Source organism: Gigantopelta aegis, chromosome 4 (assembly GCF_016097555.1).
Source record: "Gigantopelta aegis isolate Gae_Host chromosome 4, Gae_host_genome, whole genome shotgun sequence".
Lineage (NCBI taxonomy): Eukaryota > Metazoa > Mollusca > Gastropoda > Neomphalida > Peltospiridae > Gigantopelta > Gigantopelta aegis.
In genome coordinates, this window is record NC_054702.1 from 20,911,204 (window position 1) to 20,928,604 (window position 17,401).

The window sequence follows — 17,401 nt, forward strand, 5'->3', positions numbered from 1 at the left end:
TACATCAGCTGTTAATGCAAAGCGTTACTAATAAGTGTGCAGAGCTTTAGATCGCATCAAAGTTGAAATGTTAAAAGTTGTGCCCAATGTAAGTATGCCCATAATAAGCACACCCACAGTAAGTACAAACATGTTATCCTCCAAGCATTTCACCTCAAAACCCCTAAAGTGAAAGGAATGCTGTAATTAAATTTAAAAATAACTTTTTATGTGTTTCTATCTAAAACTCTACCAGCTATTAATACCATTACTGCCTTAAAAAGACCTTTATGTTGAGTACAAACAAAAAACCTTTGGTGCCCAAATTAATGAGATATAAAACCCTGCTGTGTCATATTTCATTTCAACTTATTTTCGTGCTTATATCCAATTAAGGTTCGAGCATGCTGTCCTGGGCTCAAACCTCAGCTATCTGGGCTGTCTGTCCAGGACAGTGTGTTAGTTGTTTGTGAAACAGAATTGGGTGTAGTGGCCATATTGAACCCTTAAGAACTTGCTCTGGGTTGGAGCCGGTACTGGGCTGCGAACTCTGTACCTACCAGCCTGTTATATGTTTTTCAATATCTAAAACTCTTTACCAGTTTTCAATACAATTACTGATTTGAAAAGACCTCCCTGTGTTCAGTACAAACAAAAAAACCTTTGTGCCCAAATTAATGAGATATAAAACCCTGCTGTGTCATATGCGTTTTTTTCCCTAAAAATGTTTGTGATTTTAGTCGAGACCCAGAATGGCGAGATAGCAAAAATAGACATCAGCTATTGGTTGTTCCTCTAATATGCAAAGCATTATAACATAACTGTGTCATATTAGTTTTATGCCATGACTTTGTTTGTGATTTTAGTTGAGATGATGAGGTAGCCAACGCTGTATCATATGACTTTTATACCATAACTTTGTGATTTTAGTTGAGACCCAGGATGATGAGGTAGCCAACGTTGTATCATATGACTTTTATACCATAACTTTGTGATTTTAGTTGAGACCCAGGATGATGAGGTAGCCAATGCTGTATGATATGACTTTTATACCATAACTTTGTGATTTTAGTTGAGATCCAGGATGATGAGGTAGCCAGTGCTGTGACAAATGACTTTTATACCATAACTCTGTGATTTTAGTTGAGACCCAGGATGATGAGGTAGCCAGTGCTGTGACATATGAGTTTTATACCATAACTTTGTTTGTGATTTTAGTTGAGACCCAGGATGATGAGGTAGCCAGTGCTGTGACATATGAGTTTTATACCATGACTTTGTTTGTGATTTTAGTTGAGACCCAGGATGATGAGGTAGCCAACACTGTATCATATGACTTTTATACCATAACTTTGTGATTTTAGTTGAGACCCAGGATGATGAGGTAGCCAACGCTGTGTTCCAGATGCAGAAGCCCCTGATCTCGGACATCCCATCATTAACTGACAAGACATTCCCGACAACCATAGCAGAGTCTTCTCTCACAGTGGTGCTCTTTTATCTTCCCTGTAAGTAGAAGTAATTTAGTTACAAGTATAGTGCTGCTGAACAGTTATGTAATACAAATTATTACCCATAAAAATATCATGGTACATATCAAAGTTATACGTCCCACTAGAACACCAAGTGGGATGTAACATTTTAACATGATGATGTCATCAATTGGCACACTATAACCTAACAGGATTGTCAACCAAATGAGTTGAGTGATATAAATTAACATTGATTATTGGTAATAAATAAGACTTTCATGGCCATTTACCCATTTTTGACAGAATTATGGCCCTTGAATTTTGGAGATATGAAAATTAGTTTTTCAGACTATCTTTTGCAATGCTTCAAAATATTGAGCTTAACTTGTGTGTAGAGCTTTGTGTACTGTTACAGATCCAGGTTGATTTTTCATTATTATTTACCAATTTGTCACAGAGTTATGGCCCTTGAACATAGGAAGTACAGAAATTTGAAAACCTGTTGGAAATGTTATCAACATAATGCAGACCTGTCAACCCTCCCGGATTCCGCGGGAGTCTCCCGGTATTTGATCAAATCTCCTTTCACCTGTGCGGGAGACAGTTTCTCCTGTTAAATGACATTTTTGTAAGCATAAAAAAAATCGATCCTCTTTTGTCAAAATAACAGAAGGGAAGTAACTCTGCCTTTTTTTCTCATTCGGAAAATGGCTGCTCCTAGATGATGACCAGGTCACCAATGCCATACGTCCAATAAAAAACCAGCACGATGGAAATCGTTTTCATTGTGATGTATACAGACCTGTCAACCCTCCCGGATTCCGCGGGAGTCTCCCGGTATTTGATCAAATCTCCTTTCACCTGTGTGGGAGACAGTTTCTCCTGTTAAATGACATTTTTGTAAGCATAAAAAAAAAATCGATCCTCTTTTGTCAAAATAACAGAAGGGAAGTAATTCTGCCTTTTTTTTTCATTCGGAAAATGTCGACTACTTTCGGTTTCCGAGAATGTAACAGGCCGAATTGTCCCGACTGTTTAACCTTTGCCGAAGTGAGAATTGTGGGATAGCCTATTTATATTGTTAAAAAAGCATATGGAGTTTATAAAATGACGTGTTATTATAATGTGTGTTGTCATCGTAATGGCTACGAAGCGTGTTGCCGCTAATTCAACAGGCTGTGTATTGACATTCAGTGTTGCCATATAAAAAAAAAAAACTATCCAATTTAGTTCTAATAACACCTCTGAATTGTAAAATGTCTTCCCACTGGATTACATAATGCAACTATGACGAATCTGAACTGCCAGACTCCCGAGTTGACAGCGATGCACACGATGTATGTTAAAATCATATGTCACAGCAAGACAACGAAAAGACCAATTAGCTGTATAAACATGCTTGTGTCAGTTAATTTTGTATGTTTGTGCAGTAAAATGTTGGTTATAAGGGTACACTTCATGAAATTATTTTTGTACAATTAAAAAATTTTGTGTTTGACATTGACATAAAGTTACTCACGGAAATGGGTATAATTCCGGTATATTTCACACGATGTCCGTAATGAGGTTTTACTTTTGATTAATGAAAATACAATGTTTATTGCATCGTTATAATGATTTTAAATAAGTACCACGCCACCGTTCCTCATTATAGTAAAAACTGAATATTAATTTATAAGATTTATATAAATTTGTCTTTGGTACACTAACCACAAATGATAATGTAATGCAACCAGTAAGGCTGTAAGTGTAATACCGTAAATGTACTAATTAAATTTTTTATTTCTTGTTCATGTTCTTAACATTTTTGGATAAAATATAAAAAAATTTTAAAATATGTATTAAATCATAATAATATTTAAACTTAACAAAAAAATAATAATAATAAAACAATTTAATAAAAAAAAATTTTTTTAATGCCAAGATCTAAGGTTAAGAAGTATATATGACATTATAAAGTATTCATATAAGTTATTGTAATAATGTTTTTTTTAAATCTTGCGATTTTGGGTTAAATTGTGTGAATTTAAAAAATCTCCTGCTTTTTCAACACACACCTCCTGCTTTCTCTTGACTAAAGGTTGACAGGTCTGCATAATGTCACATCTAAGACAAAGCGCACTTCTGTTTTTTGTTATTTAATATATTTAATGATAAATACCTAAATAAAATAATTTCATTTTGTGCTCATCTGTACCTTTTTTTACAGATGCATTCACATTGTTATCATTATTGACATTATTCTCTTAAGTGGTAACATTAAATGTTTTTTCACCTGCAGTTGATGCACAAAGTAAAGCTTTTCTGCATTCCTATAAGGAAGTGACTCAAATCCTCTCGGAATCGGACACAAAGAAATCACCATTGACTATTATCAATTGTCATGACTGGACAGACGTCTGTCAGAAACAGAACATCACCATCTACCCTACCACACGGGTTTTTCGCAAGGCATCCAAACCCATGGACTACCAAGGTCCTCTTGATATCAAAGCAGTTGTCTCTGCTGTAAAACTGTACGTACATTTTCTGGAGTAACCATTTGTCATAACCTTTAGACTACTGGGCCCATAATTTTTAAGCTGTTTTAGTGCTAAGAAATAGTTAAAAAACCATAAGCTATGACATCACTGTGGTGTGTGCTGTAGAGACGTCATAGCTTATCATGGTTTTAAGATTTCGTAGCGCTAAGATAGTTTTGAAAATCCCTAGCCTGTATGTTATTTTTTTTAATTTAATTTTTTTTTTTTTTTAAATCTCATTAAAGGGGTACAAGTTTATAACTTCTTGCTCCTATATTTTCTCTCAAAACGTTTATAAATACATAATTTTCATATGTGAAAGGATAAGTATTATGTTTGTGGATTTTTCTAATTTGTATGATACTTGAGAGCTGTTAATGTTGATTAAAATGACAAGAAAAACAACATCTATAACTCTTGGATAATTATACATATTTGTAGCCGAAAGTCCAGTTTTTACGGCCATTATTTCCAGTCGCTGTGTTTTGCTGATCACAGTTCTTTATTAGAAATTATTTGCAATTTATATCTCATCTTTTCATGATTTTCAGGCAGATTTATTATCAAATTAGCTGTCAGTTCCACAATGTTTTGCTGTTGTTGTCAAGCCAAAATATTTGGTGAAAAGCACTTTTTTAACTCATAATTCCCTGGGTCTCCTTTAAAAAAATTGAAAACATATATTGGCCATTGTTTTCATTAAAGCTATATCAGATTCTGGTATTTGAGAACCACTAGTTCAGACATTTTTTATCTTCTCCATTTTATGCTTTGACTTCTTTTGACTTAATATCTTTCCATTCCTTTTTTCTTTTTTTTAGTCTGCAACTCAGGTATGCCATTAGAACTGAAATCGCAAGATGAGGTGGAAATGTTCAGCACAGGAGACCTGCCTCTCAATGCAGCGGAATCCATCTCCAATGTGTCGGTTTTAGGAATTTTTGATAAGGCATCTCAGAAAGGTTTGTAATTACTATGTTGAAACCCTCAAAACTATACCTTTTGTAAACTGGAATTCTCTCAAAACCAGATGTTTCTCGATGGTCTCTGTTTGAATATTGGTACAGACTGCAGGCACGGATACGGGATTTCTGAAAGGGGGGGTCCAAATGTGATGACTGATTTCTCCTTTTACACAGAACAGGACACACACACACACACACACACACACACACACACACACACACACACACACACCGGATCCGCTACTGGACTGCACTTTTCACTTAGTCCTGTATATGTCTAGTATTTAGTGGTTCGCTGTATATAAAATTTCATTTGGAATAATATTATTGACACAAATTCTGTTATTCATTCATTCATTCATTTCAAATTATTTTTGTGCTTATATCCAGTTAAGTTTCAGGCACGCTGTCCTGGGCACAAACCGTAGCTATTTGGTCTGTCCAGGGTAGTGGGTTAATGGTTAGTTTAGAGAGAAGAGCATGTAGTGGTATTTTACCTACTCACTGAATCATTAAAATTTGCCCTGGGTGGGAGCCAGTACTGGCCTGCGAACTGAGTACCTTATGTCCGATAACTTAATCACAACAGCACCCAGGCATAACAAAAAACAAAGGAAGTGCAATCACTAGAAATTTATTTATTTATTCAATTCTTAAATTTTTTTACATTAAAAATAAAACATAGGGTATCATATACTGATGCACAAAAGAGATATTACATGTCTAATGGACTAAATAGATTTTATTGGTTTCAAAACTATTCAGAAATCAAATCGTATGGCAAAAGAAATCACATTCAAGTCAATTGGGAATGGCAAGATATGTCTCTTGCATGTGGCGAAGATGCTAGTTGAGTTATTACATCACTAATGCAAATTGACACACTCAAAAGTGTGTAAATGATCCTCTGTTGTTAATCACATCCTGGTACCGATGACTCATTGACGCTGTCACATGCCTGATCATGGTCATGGCGATAACAATGGCTAAACACCTACATTTAAAAAAAAGGGGGAGATAGAGCTTAAAAACAGTAATGTTGGGGTGGGAGCAGGATATTCATATTTACAAAATCGACGTAGCTGCAACATTTGACTGCTTTTTTTTACTAGCGTCGGGCCTGGCAATAGTAGTTATTTACTAGCCTAACATTGAATATCACTAGCCATGGGAGTGAGGCTAACATAATCGAGAAGCCCTGGCCCATAATGTTTCTTTTGCCCACCAGTATTTTCCCACATATTGGAAAGTATAAAATTTCCTCCTCTGTGCTTTGCGTAAACTTGCTTGAAATAATGGTTTGATATTTAATATTAATTTTTAGATTCATTGACTTGTTTTCCAGAAGAAAAGGCCTTCAAGAAAGTTGCCGATACCTTAAAAAGTTCATGTTTGTTTGCCATTGCAAGACCTGCTCATTCTAAATGGTAAATATTGACAGTGTTTTACAGATGTTTGAGAAAGTCATTCGCTCTCACAGAAACTGGCTAGTAACCTAGGTAGTATAGTAATACAGGTGATTATTTCCTCTAAACCAGACCACAAAATTTGAATTTGTCGAACCCTGATATTGATTGTGTTCACTTGTCTGTTGCTATTTCTCGTTCCAGCCAGTGCTCCACAACTGGTGTAACAAAGGCCGTGGTATGTACTATCCTGTCTGTGGGATGGTGCATATAAAAAATCCCTTGCTGATAATCGAAAAGAGTAGCCCATGAAGTGGCGACAGCAGGTTTCCTCTCTCAATACTTATGTGGTCCTTAACCATATGTCCATAAATAAAATGTGTTGAGTGCATCGTTAAATAAAACATTTCCATCCTTCACTTGTATGTTGGTTCAGCAAAAAAATGTGTGTAAAAGTCATCCATTTGATAAGAAAAAAATAATTGCGACTGAATAAGAATAAGAATTTATTTCACAATGTAACACCCATATATGAGCAGAGCAAAAAACTTAATATACATTTTTATCATATATCTTACTTTTTCAGTGCAATCAAAGTTTGTGATATTTTTCAGATCACATACTATGAGAATTTGATAACTTTGCAAATTAGATGTAAATTAATTGAGATCATAGCATTAGTTTTTTTGGCATTTAAGCAAACATACTAGGGTGACACTCCATAATTGACTTATGCATTAAGTCACCATTCAAAAATATTTCAATAGCAACTATACATTAAAAGCTGTCCAGCGTTCTGAAAAAAACAAAAAACCTTTAAGCACTAGTTTATTTTTATGTAAGGATATTCAAAATGACGTCATTCAAATTTGATGTCATTTCCATTCAAAAAGACACTGCGTCACATATTCTTACATCATTTGAATATCATGTAATGGCTGACTGGAATTAAAGTTACGTGTACAGTTTACAAAAACATGTTGTATTAAGCTTGGGATTATATGGTAGAGAAATTATTACCCTCGTGCGTTTCGGTATCGTCAATATCATATATTAGTAATAAAAAATGATGTACAGTATAACCTCGATTTAACGCCAACCAATGTTCCAAAATAATTTTGGCGTTCTATCGAGTTGGCGGTATAGTGAGGGTGCCTTGGGTTTACTACCAAACTTAATTTTTTTTTTAAATTGCTGTCTGTCAAGAATATGACATATATGGGCTCCGGTTCAACGTCGGACTCTTCTTCCTGGTCATCAGTCGTTTCGTCGTGAATCTGTTTAACACTTTCAAGAATCTGCTCATCGCTGATATTAGCAAATGTCTCTGCTTCATTGTCAAAGACCCGACAGAACAATCCGTGATTGAAATAATGAATCTAATGCACCCCTCTGTCACCTGATCACTATAGCGGCTGTTCTTTCTATACCGAGTGTTGATTGGACACAAACACCGTGCCTGCCTAAACAATTCTAGCACTTACATCCGTTAATTGCTAGACAATAAACAAAAACAGATTCAGTGTGTACTGCCAGAGTACAACGGAGTTAGGATTTCCCCATTCAACAGATCGCTAGTAATTATGTCACTATAATCAACTTTGTGACCAGACCATTGGCGGCAAAATCGAGGGAATTATAATGGCTAAATGGAGTTCGGTTCAAAAACGTCGTTGGCGGATGGCGGATACCGAGGGTGGCGTTATATCGAGAGAAATAAACATGAATGAAAACGGTACTTTAAAGAAAGTTGGCGGTATGCGAGGTTGGCGTTAAATCGGGGGGCAATAAATCGAGGGTACACTGTATTATGCTCATCAGAGTTTTATTTCTAATATATGATATTGACAATACTGAAAAATAGGAGGGTAATAACCTCTATATATACAGAATAACAATAACTGATACAAAATTACAAGTAGCTGCATGCAATCAGGTGTTCCGTTCTAGGTGTATTTTATTTGTGTATCATCTTCATCATTTTCTTTTATTTGCAGCTCAATGTGTTCGAGTAAGGTACCATCTGTTGCAGTGTTCCGCCATAATGATCTCATTACGCCAGTTGTAACCATGACAAAAGGTCTTACAGAAGAAGGCATTGAAGCATTTGTAAAGAAATCGAGAGTGCCAACACTGGTAAATGTAACACCTGTTTTAATACTTCTGTAAAAAATTAACATAAAGGACGAAAGAAAGAAAGAATTGCTTTGATCAATAATGCACACTCAATACATTTTAATTATGGTTATATGGCATCAGACATATTGTTATGGTTAAAGAACCACACAGATAGAAAATATGCTGCTGCCACATTTAGGGCTACTCTGTTTTTAGAAAGAAGGAAATGTTTTATTTAAGGATGCACTCAACACATTTTATTTACAGTTATATGGAGTCGGACATGGTTAAGGACTTCACAGATATTTGGAGATGAAACCCGTTGTTGCCACTTCATGGGCTACTCTTTTCGATTAGCAACAAGGGATCTTTTATATGCACCATCCCACAGACAGGATAGTACATACTATTACCATAGCCTTTGATATACACCAGTCGTGGTCCACTGGCTGGGACGAGAAATAGCCCAATGGGCCCACCGACGGGGATCGATCCTAGACCGACTGCACATCGAGCGAGCGCTTTACCACTGAACTAAGTCCCACCCGTCTCTTTTTTAGTCCCAGGGTGTGATATAGCCCAGTGGTAGAGCTTTCGCTTGACGCACAGTCTGTCTAGGATCTATCTTCATATTTCTCATTATATCCAGTGCACCATGACTGGTATATCAAAGGCCATGGTAAGTGCTATCCTGTCTGTGGGATGATGCATATAAAAGGTCCCTTACTACTAATGGTTTTCTCTCTTGACTATGTCAAGATTACTAAATGTTTGAAATCCAGTAGCCAATGATTAATAAATCAATGTGCTCTAGTGGTGTTGTTAAACAAAACAAACTTTAACTTCTTAATCTTTTTTGTTCCCTACCATATGACCCAGAGGTGGCTATAGGTTTCATCTCCGTCCGTCCTATTAATGACACCAAATATGTTTATGGTAGGTGAGACACTTAAGTTGAAAGAATTCTTGTTAATGAATATATTTGTCAAATGCAACATCCAATTCATATTTGGTGAACGTATTAAATCCAATAATATTATCATTGCAGCCTGAATTAACAGTTGATATCTTCCCACTGCTGTACAGTCAAGGGAAGCCCTTTGTTGTTCTCTTTTGTAATGCCAGTGATGAGGACAAAAGGGCAGATGCGTTGATTCCAGTAGCGGAACTTGTGGAATCGGGAACATTTCCTGGAGTTATCTTCACATGGATGGATGGGTAAGCCAGTCGAATCCACTTTATTGCATATCGGTTTATAGCATAAATTGGTTATTTGCATAGGTTTATAAAGAAAAACATCGGTTAATTGCATACGAAAACCAAAATATTCTAGAAAATTCCATCATAAAATGTTCCACAAACCTTTAATATTTTACCAGAAACAATAAAAACTAATATTAAAAGAAGAAAAAGTAAAAGCGGTTACTAAAACTGGCGATGTACAATGTTGACATCTCGCGCAACAAGACTCATCGTAGTGCTTATAGTGTTCAAGTGTTTATTGCAGTAATCTTGGGACCATTATTGCATCACTTGTTTCAGTGGTGTAGTCATTAAGCCATCAAACTTAAGACTGGTAGGTACCAGGTTCGCATCTTGGTACTGGCTCCCATGCAGAGTGAGTTTTAATGGATTAATGGGATAATGGGAAGGTGTAAAGCTCTACATTGATTTCTCTTTCTCTTTACTCTAACAACTAACCGTTATCCCACTGTCCTGGATAGACAGCCCAAAAATAGCTAAGAACCAGCCTCGGTGGTATTGTGGTTTTGCAGACCAGTACCGACTCCTACCCAGGGTGAGTTTTAATGACACAGAGGGTAGGTGTAGGTGTAAAACAACTACACCCTCTCCTCTCTCACTACCAACTAACAATTAAACTACTATCCAGAACACAGTGTGCTTGAACCTTAATTGGACATAAGCACGAAAATAAGTTAAAATAAATATTAAATAATAGCTGAGGTTTTAATTGTGCCAAGAAGAATATGAGTGATCCTCAATTGGATATAAGTACTAAAAGCAAATTGAAATGAATGAAATGTCATCATTAAACGTTTTAAAATTTTAAAGAAAGAAATGTTTTATTTAACGACGCACTCAACACGTTTTATTTATGGTTATATGGCGTCAGACGTATGGTTAAGGACCACACAGATATTGAGAGAGGAAACCCGCTGTCGCCACTTCATGGGCTACTCTTTTTGATTAGCAGCAAGCGATCTTTTATATGCACAATCCCACAGACAGGATAGTACATACAACTGCCTTTGATATACAGAATGTTAATGAGTTTCAGTATAAAACAAATGGTCATTTTAAAAATAATATACTGTATATTAAAAACCTGAAATGTAGATGGGAAGTATTATTTTATTTATAAGATTACTAGAAACAGCAGACAATGATTGCAAATAGTTTGCATCAAGTTCTAATTTGTATTATTATAGTCTGAATGCATATGATTGGGGACGATAATTATATCAGAAAATATTTTCTTTCTCATATTTTATGTACACATAAACCATAATCCATTTTTTATTTTTTAAATGTTTTATTATTATTATGCTATATGACTATAACACAGTTAATGAAAATTACTTTGTATATTTTCTTTTCTTTTTCAGTATTGATGATCTTGGTAAAGCAATACTAAACGAGTATGATCCTAATGCAGCCTTGCCAGCCTTGACTTTTGTCGATATTAAAAAGGTATAAATAGTTTTATTATTTCTCATGTGGAGGGCAGGACGTACCCAGTGGTAAAGCATTCACCTGGTGGTCAGTTTAGGATTGATACCTGTTGGTAGGCCCATTGGGCTAGTTGTCATTCCAGCCAGTGCACCACGACTGGTATGTATGTCAACGGCCGTGGTATGTGCTATCCTGTCTGTGGGATGATGCATATAAAACATCCCTTGCTACTATTGAAATAATGTAGCAGGTTTCCTCTCTAAGATTATATGTCAAAATTACCAAATGTTTGACATCCAATAGCCAAACAGGATAGCACATGCCACAGCCTTTGATATACAGGTCACGGTGCACTGGCTGTAACGATAAAAGAGATGTATGCAAAAGCATAACCAGTTGATGCTGAAAACTATCAGACACTGATTTTCCTAAATCTGTCAATAGAAATGAATATCACATCGCATTCAGTTTGAATGCCTAGTTTCGTTTCCCATTGGTGGGTCCATTGAGCTATTTCTCATTCCAGCCAGTGCACGACGACTGGTATATCAAAGGCCTTGGTATATGCTGTTCTGTATGTGGGGTGGTGCATAAAAAAGATCCCTTTCTACCAGTAAAAAAATGTAGTGAGTTTCCTTTCTGAAACTATAAGTCAAAATTACCAAACGTTTGACATCCAATAGGAAGGAAGGAAATGTTTTATTTAACGATGCACTGAATACATTTTATTTACGGTTACATGGCGTCGGGACATCCAATAGCTAATGATTAATAAATCAATGTGCTCTAGTGGTGTTGTTAAACAGATAAAACTTTTCAGTGTGAATGCTAGTAACGTAATGTGTTTTTACATCATTTCAAACAATTCATACTTGGATCATTACAGTGATGTCAATCATAATATCATTACGCAGTAATGCAGTGCATTTCCATTATATACAGTGAAACCCTTGTAAGTCAGACACCCTCGGGACCAAGTAGAAAGTCCTATTTTAACAGGTTTTCTGTTTAAAGAAGTTCTGTTCTGTACTGATATTGATATTTAGACGGTGGATGTGAAAAATGTCTGGTTTTGAGTGAATTCCAGTTTACAAAGGGTCTTGTTTTGAGAGGTTTCACTGTATTTGTAAAGTGTTAATACAGCAAATAAGATTAACCCTTATCCTGCCGCATTCTTTTTGTGAAATTTAAAGAATTTTCACCTACTTTACATTTCTAACAATATTATTAAAATGTATAGACATTTTAACATGAACTCACACACACATATACTATAATGATCTACCTACATTATGATAAAATTTTATAGTCAGTTAAATTATTTATGTTACCATGGTAACAGGTGCAAATTTCAATATATACTTTTGTCAATAACAATAAAAAAAACAGTAATTAATTTAAAAAAAAAAAAAAATTATATTTCAGTCTGTTATGATTTATTAACCATACTGCTTAATTTAACGAAAAAATTAAGTTGACAATGCATTTTTGAATGAAAAATAGTATCAAATGCACATAATACCATTAACACATTTTTGCAAATTATCAACAAAATGCTAGAGACTAGAAACATTTATACTTTCTGTATTACTTTATGTATGTTCTTCAAATGATATACAATTTCAGAAAAGTATATGCCCTTTCACTTCCTATCATTTTCTAATGAAATTTTTAAATTTGGTTACCATGGTAACCAATGCAAAACCAGAACACTTTTTCCCCATGAAATATTAGTTTAAAATACATTTATTTGAGTAAGAATCAATGTATTGTGGCATAATCATAATCTTCCAGCTGTACAATAGAAAGGTGAAAATTATCACTTCTGTTACCATGGTAACCAATGCAAAACATTTGAAGAAAAGACACATGAAAGCTGAAATCATGTATACAATAATAATAAATTAATGTACAATAAAAAAATTTAAAAATTTTTTCTGAGTAACCAATGAAAACAGCAAAACGTCAATGGAAATATTAGTTACAATGCATTATTTGAGAAGAAATCCAATGCATTGTACAAATAATAACCCGATTCAAACAATAGTTAAAAAAGAAAATTAGTTTTTCTGTTACCATGGTAACCAATGCAAAACAGCAAAACGTCCCCAACCCTGAAATATTAGTTTACAATGCATTTATTTGAGTAAGAATCAATGTATTGTGACATAATAATAATATTCCAGCTGTACAATAAAAAAAAGAAAATTAGTGTTTCTGTTACCATGGTAACCAATGCAAAACAGCAAAACGTCCCCAACCCTGAAATATTACTTTACAATGCATTTATTTGAGTAAGAATCAATGTATTGTGACATAATAATAATATTCCAGCTGTACAATAAAAAAAAGAAAATTAGTGTTTCTGTTACCATGGTAACCAATGCAAAACAGCAAAACGTCCCCAACCCTGAAATATTACTTTACAATGCATTTATTTGAGTAAGAATCAATGTATTGTGACATAATAATAATATTCCAGCTGTACAATAGAAAGGTGAAAATTATTACTTCTGTTACCATGGTAACCAATGCAAAAAAGCAAAACATACCCTACCCTGAAATATTAGTTTAAAATGCATTTATTTGAGTAAGAATCAATGTATTGTGACCTAATAATAATATTCCAGCTGTACAATAAAAAAAAAGAAAATTAGTGTTTCTGTTACCATGCAAAAGTGGGAAAGTAACCATGTATTTTTATATTTATAAAATGTTTCAAATGAATTTGAGTAGAAATCAATGTATAGTGACATAATAATAATCTTCAAGCTGTATAAGAGAATGGAAATTATTGTTACTTCTGTCATAGACTTTGGTAACCAATGCAGAACTGAAAGTATTTGGCCCCCCCCCCCCCCCCCCCCCCAAAAAAAAAAATCACTTTCAAATGAGTTTATTTCAGTAAAATCAATGTATAGTGATGGCATAATCTTCTACCTGTGGACAAGAAGAGTGATATACTTCACCAGGTCACAATTGCAAACGTATACAAATGTAAAGGCAATGCCATACGATATAAGTGTCTCCGACAAAATATAGCAGAATGCATAGCAACCAATGAAATCGGCTATTGTTATACGAGGCACTCATATCGTGTGGCATCGCCTTAATTGTAACCACTGCAAACAAATGAACACACTGATAGACAACAATTTTTGCTGCCATTCTTTACACATTTTCAAATTTCATCCAGTATTTAACATGTGCATCACACAATAGGTATCAAGATGTCACACTAGTGAATGTTGAAAGCATGCTTTAAGCCCACCATGATACTGAAATGAAAACAAGTCACAATTTGAAATTAGTTTATATTCTTTTGAAAATGACACTAACATTAACAATAACATCAACAAGCAGAATAATATGTATAATAAAACAATTGTAATGAAGTAACCTGAAACATATATACATAATAATATGTTTAAAGGAAGGAGAGCTGAAGGAGTTTGAGGAGGATAATTGTGAGCTCAGGAATTGTATTTGAATGTACATTGTGTTATAAATTAACACCTACAAAACTAATATAAAAATATGAATCTAGAAAAGTGTGAAAGTGTTCATTTACAAAGTAGTATGAAAGTGTAAATTTGGTCAAATGTACAAGTGTAGTATATAAAAATTGTAAGCAATGGAGTATGCTTGTATAAAATAAATGTAACTACAAAATGTATATCACATTACTCTTCAGCAGGAAGTCTGTAGTCTTGTAGCGTGTAAAACCTCTTAAAACCGGGTTCAATACACAGGGGCTCCATACACACCTCACACATATATCGCGTCTCCTTTCGCTCACCACTCTCCTTGTGTACTGTACACCGTCTAAGAGGTTTCATGTTTGATGCACCAGGCTGAGGCTTGATACTACAGGGGAAGTGGCCAGCAGAGGGATTCAGCCTGACTGGAACAGGTCCAACAGCCTTCCTCCCTCGCTTGGCACCAGGTACAGGTGCGGTGTTGGCAGACTCGATCAGACTCTTGACAATGGAGAGAACAAAGTCATGGTGACTGAAACCGCCTCGTCCAAACTTCTGCCACAATATGAATGTGTTAGCACCCAATATGGCAAGAAGTTGAAGAGTCAGTTTCTTCCACCACTTATTTGTTTTCCTCAGCACACTGAAGTACTGTGACATCTGATCAGATCTGTCAACACCCCCCATGTACCTGGTGTACTCAAGGACTGCAATAGGTTTGACAACCGGTGTCAACCTACTACGTCGCTGAGCTGTGCATCCAATCTCAGCCTGATGCATCATCGACAAGACTGAGACTTCCCGCTTATCCTTCCATTTGAGTGCCAAAAGATTTCCCCGCCTGCGGTAGATCACTCCATCAGCTTCTAGTTTTCTGTCTTTCAAGGCGCGAGGCATTTCGGCCCGCGAAAGCCTCACAGTCCCACAAGCCATAGTGTCCTCTGCAGCCAGATGGTCGAACAGTATGGGACTTGAAAAGTAATTGTCCAAGTAAATCTGTTAAGAAAACATTTTTTAAATATACTTTTGCACAAAATATTCAAAATCATGATTGTGCATTCTGTCACTAATTATTGATAATATATAGTAGTGGTATCTGGGCTAGCTATGGGTGATCAAAACATTTCGCCAAATTATCTCAAAAATACCAAACATATAGCTATTTTCCAACAACATACCCTGGGTATTTAATCAATATATATTTAACTGTCATAATAGTCATTATATAACAACTGTCAAGTACAACATTAGGCCTAAAAAAAATGTGTTTCAGGTTTCATCCTTGAAATAAATAGGGTAGGTAGGTAAGAACTTTTTTTTTCAATCGAATCAAACCGAGAACTCATAATCGGCCAAAGGGTTCCGAACCTAGATTATTATTTTTTAAGTTTTCCTTTTTTTGTTTTTGCTTCAAAAATGTTTAGGGTCCCTATATAAAATTAGGGTAGGCCGAGAAACAGGAAACACACATATACTTTTTTAGGACTAATCAAAAACCCTTTCATGAAAACAAAATATCATGAAACAGACTGTTGGTACAGAATAGACATTTTTGTAGATTTTTGAGTTAGGGAAAATGTACCTTCAATGTTTGCATGTATTGATTATTTACATATCTAATGTTTACCTTATAACCTTTGTTCAGAAATCCACAGGAGTGCAGGAGGCCCATGACAGCATTGAAATTTGTTCCATAGGCCTCCTCTTCTTCGACAGGATTTGGATGGTGGAGCGCTCCTGTGTAGACGTCCATCTGGCTGCAGTATCCCGATACACTCTTGCACACCTTTAAAAAAGTGCATTTAGTAAAGTCATCGGGTGCCTATATACATGTATTTGTCGATTAATTTTGCCTGTGAAGTATTTACTAGTAGTCTAAAAGTACACTTCAATGTTACATTTTGTAGTGGGTAAATCCCATTGTTTTTTTTGTTTTTTTTATCAAAATGCGATATACGCCGATTAAAAGACTAAATTTTGCTGAAAATTAAAAAAATGGATATATCGCATTTTGCACCTAAACTCTTCATATAACTTATCATTTGTGATAACTATCCAAATGGAGATAGATGTATGTAGTATGTATGTAGTATTATAATAAATATGTTTAAAAATAAAAAATAGTAATAATTGAAGTAAAAGATACCAAACAGCAGAAGTAAGTGTACAATAAATAAAATTAATGCCTCACCATGTACAGCTTTATTCCATGCTTGTTTGGCTTGTTAGGACTGTACACCTTGAAAGACAGATGACCCTTCCACGGACACATTCCTTCGTCAATGGAGATGTGCTCGTCCGGCGAGTATGTAGAAAGAAATTGTTTGTTCAAAAAGTCATAAAAGGGTCGCACTTTAAAAAGGGGATCATGTCCTGCACATCCCCTTGGCACACAGTTAGAATTATTGTTCAAATGAAAAAACTTCCATATATTAAAAAATCTGTTTCTAGACATTGTGGACGAGAAGAAGGGGGTCAAAACAACAGTGTCTTTACTCCAGTATCTATTCACATCCCCCTTCCTGACCAACCCCATAGCCAAAACCAGGGCTATAAAAACTTTGAGTTCATCAACTGTCAATGCAGTCCAGCTGCGTGCACGACTATGTGTAGAAAGGTTGGGGTTGGCCTCTAAATACTGTCCAGCATATATGTTAGTCTCATCCACAATGTGATCAAATAAAAAATCATCAAAAAACAATCTAAAAAATTCAACAGGACCAGCTGTTTGTAAAGTAACATTATGTGAAAAAATCCCCTTGAAAC

At 35.2% G+C, this 17,401-nt stretch overlaps 2 protein-coding genes across 2 annotated transcripts in view; one reads left to right on the forward strand and one right to left on the reverse strand.

Moving 5' to 3' along the window:
- The window catches only part of LOC121369669 (thioredoxin domain-containing protein 16-like), a 32,055-nt gene extending 27,120 nt beyond the window's left edge, over positions 1–4,935 (forward strand). The window contains exons 11-13 of the mRNA XM_041494717.1: positions 1,344–1,487; positions 3,733–3,967; positions 4,795–4,935. Coding sequence (XP_041350651.1) covers positions 1,344–1,487; positions 3,733–3,967; positions 4,795–4,837 — 422 coding nt within the window. The 3' untranslated portion in view covers positions 4,838–4,935. The remainder of the gene's footprint in view (positions 1–1,343; positions 1,488–3,732; positions 3,968–4,794) is intronic.
- Positions 4,936–14,839: 9,904 nt separating this feature from the next.
- On the reverse strand, positions 14,840–16,907 carry LOC121369740 (piggyBac transposable element-derived protein 4-like). Its single transcript, XM_041494797.1, has 3 exons — positions 16,827–16,907; positions 16,263–16,421; positions 14,840–15,631 (listed from the first exon to the last, which is right to left on the reverse strand). Exons 1-3 carry the CDS (start codon positions 16,905–16,907, stop codon positions 14,840–14,842), a joined length of 1,032 nt encoding a protein of 343 aa, XP_041350731.1.
- Between the last annotated feature and the right edge of the window lie 494 nt (positions 16,908–17,401).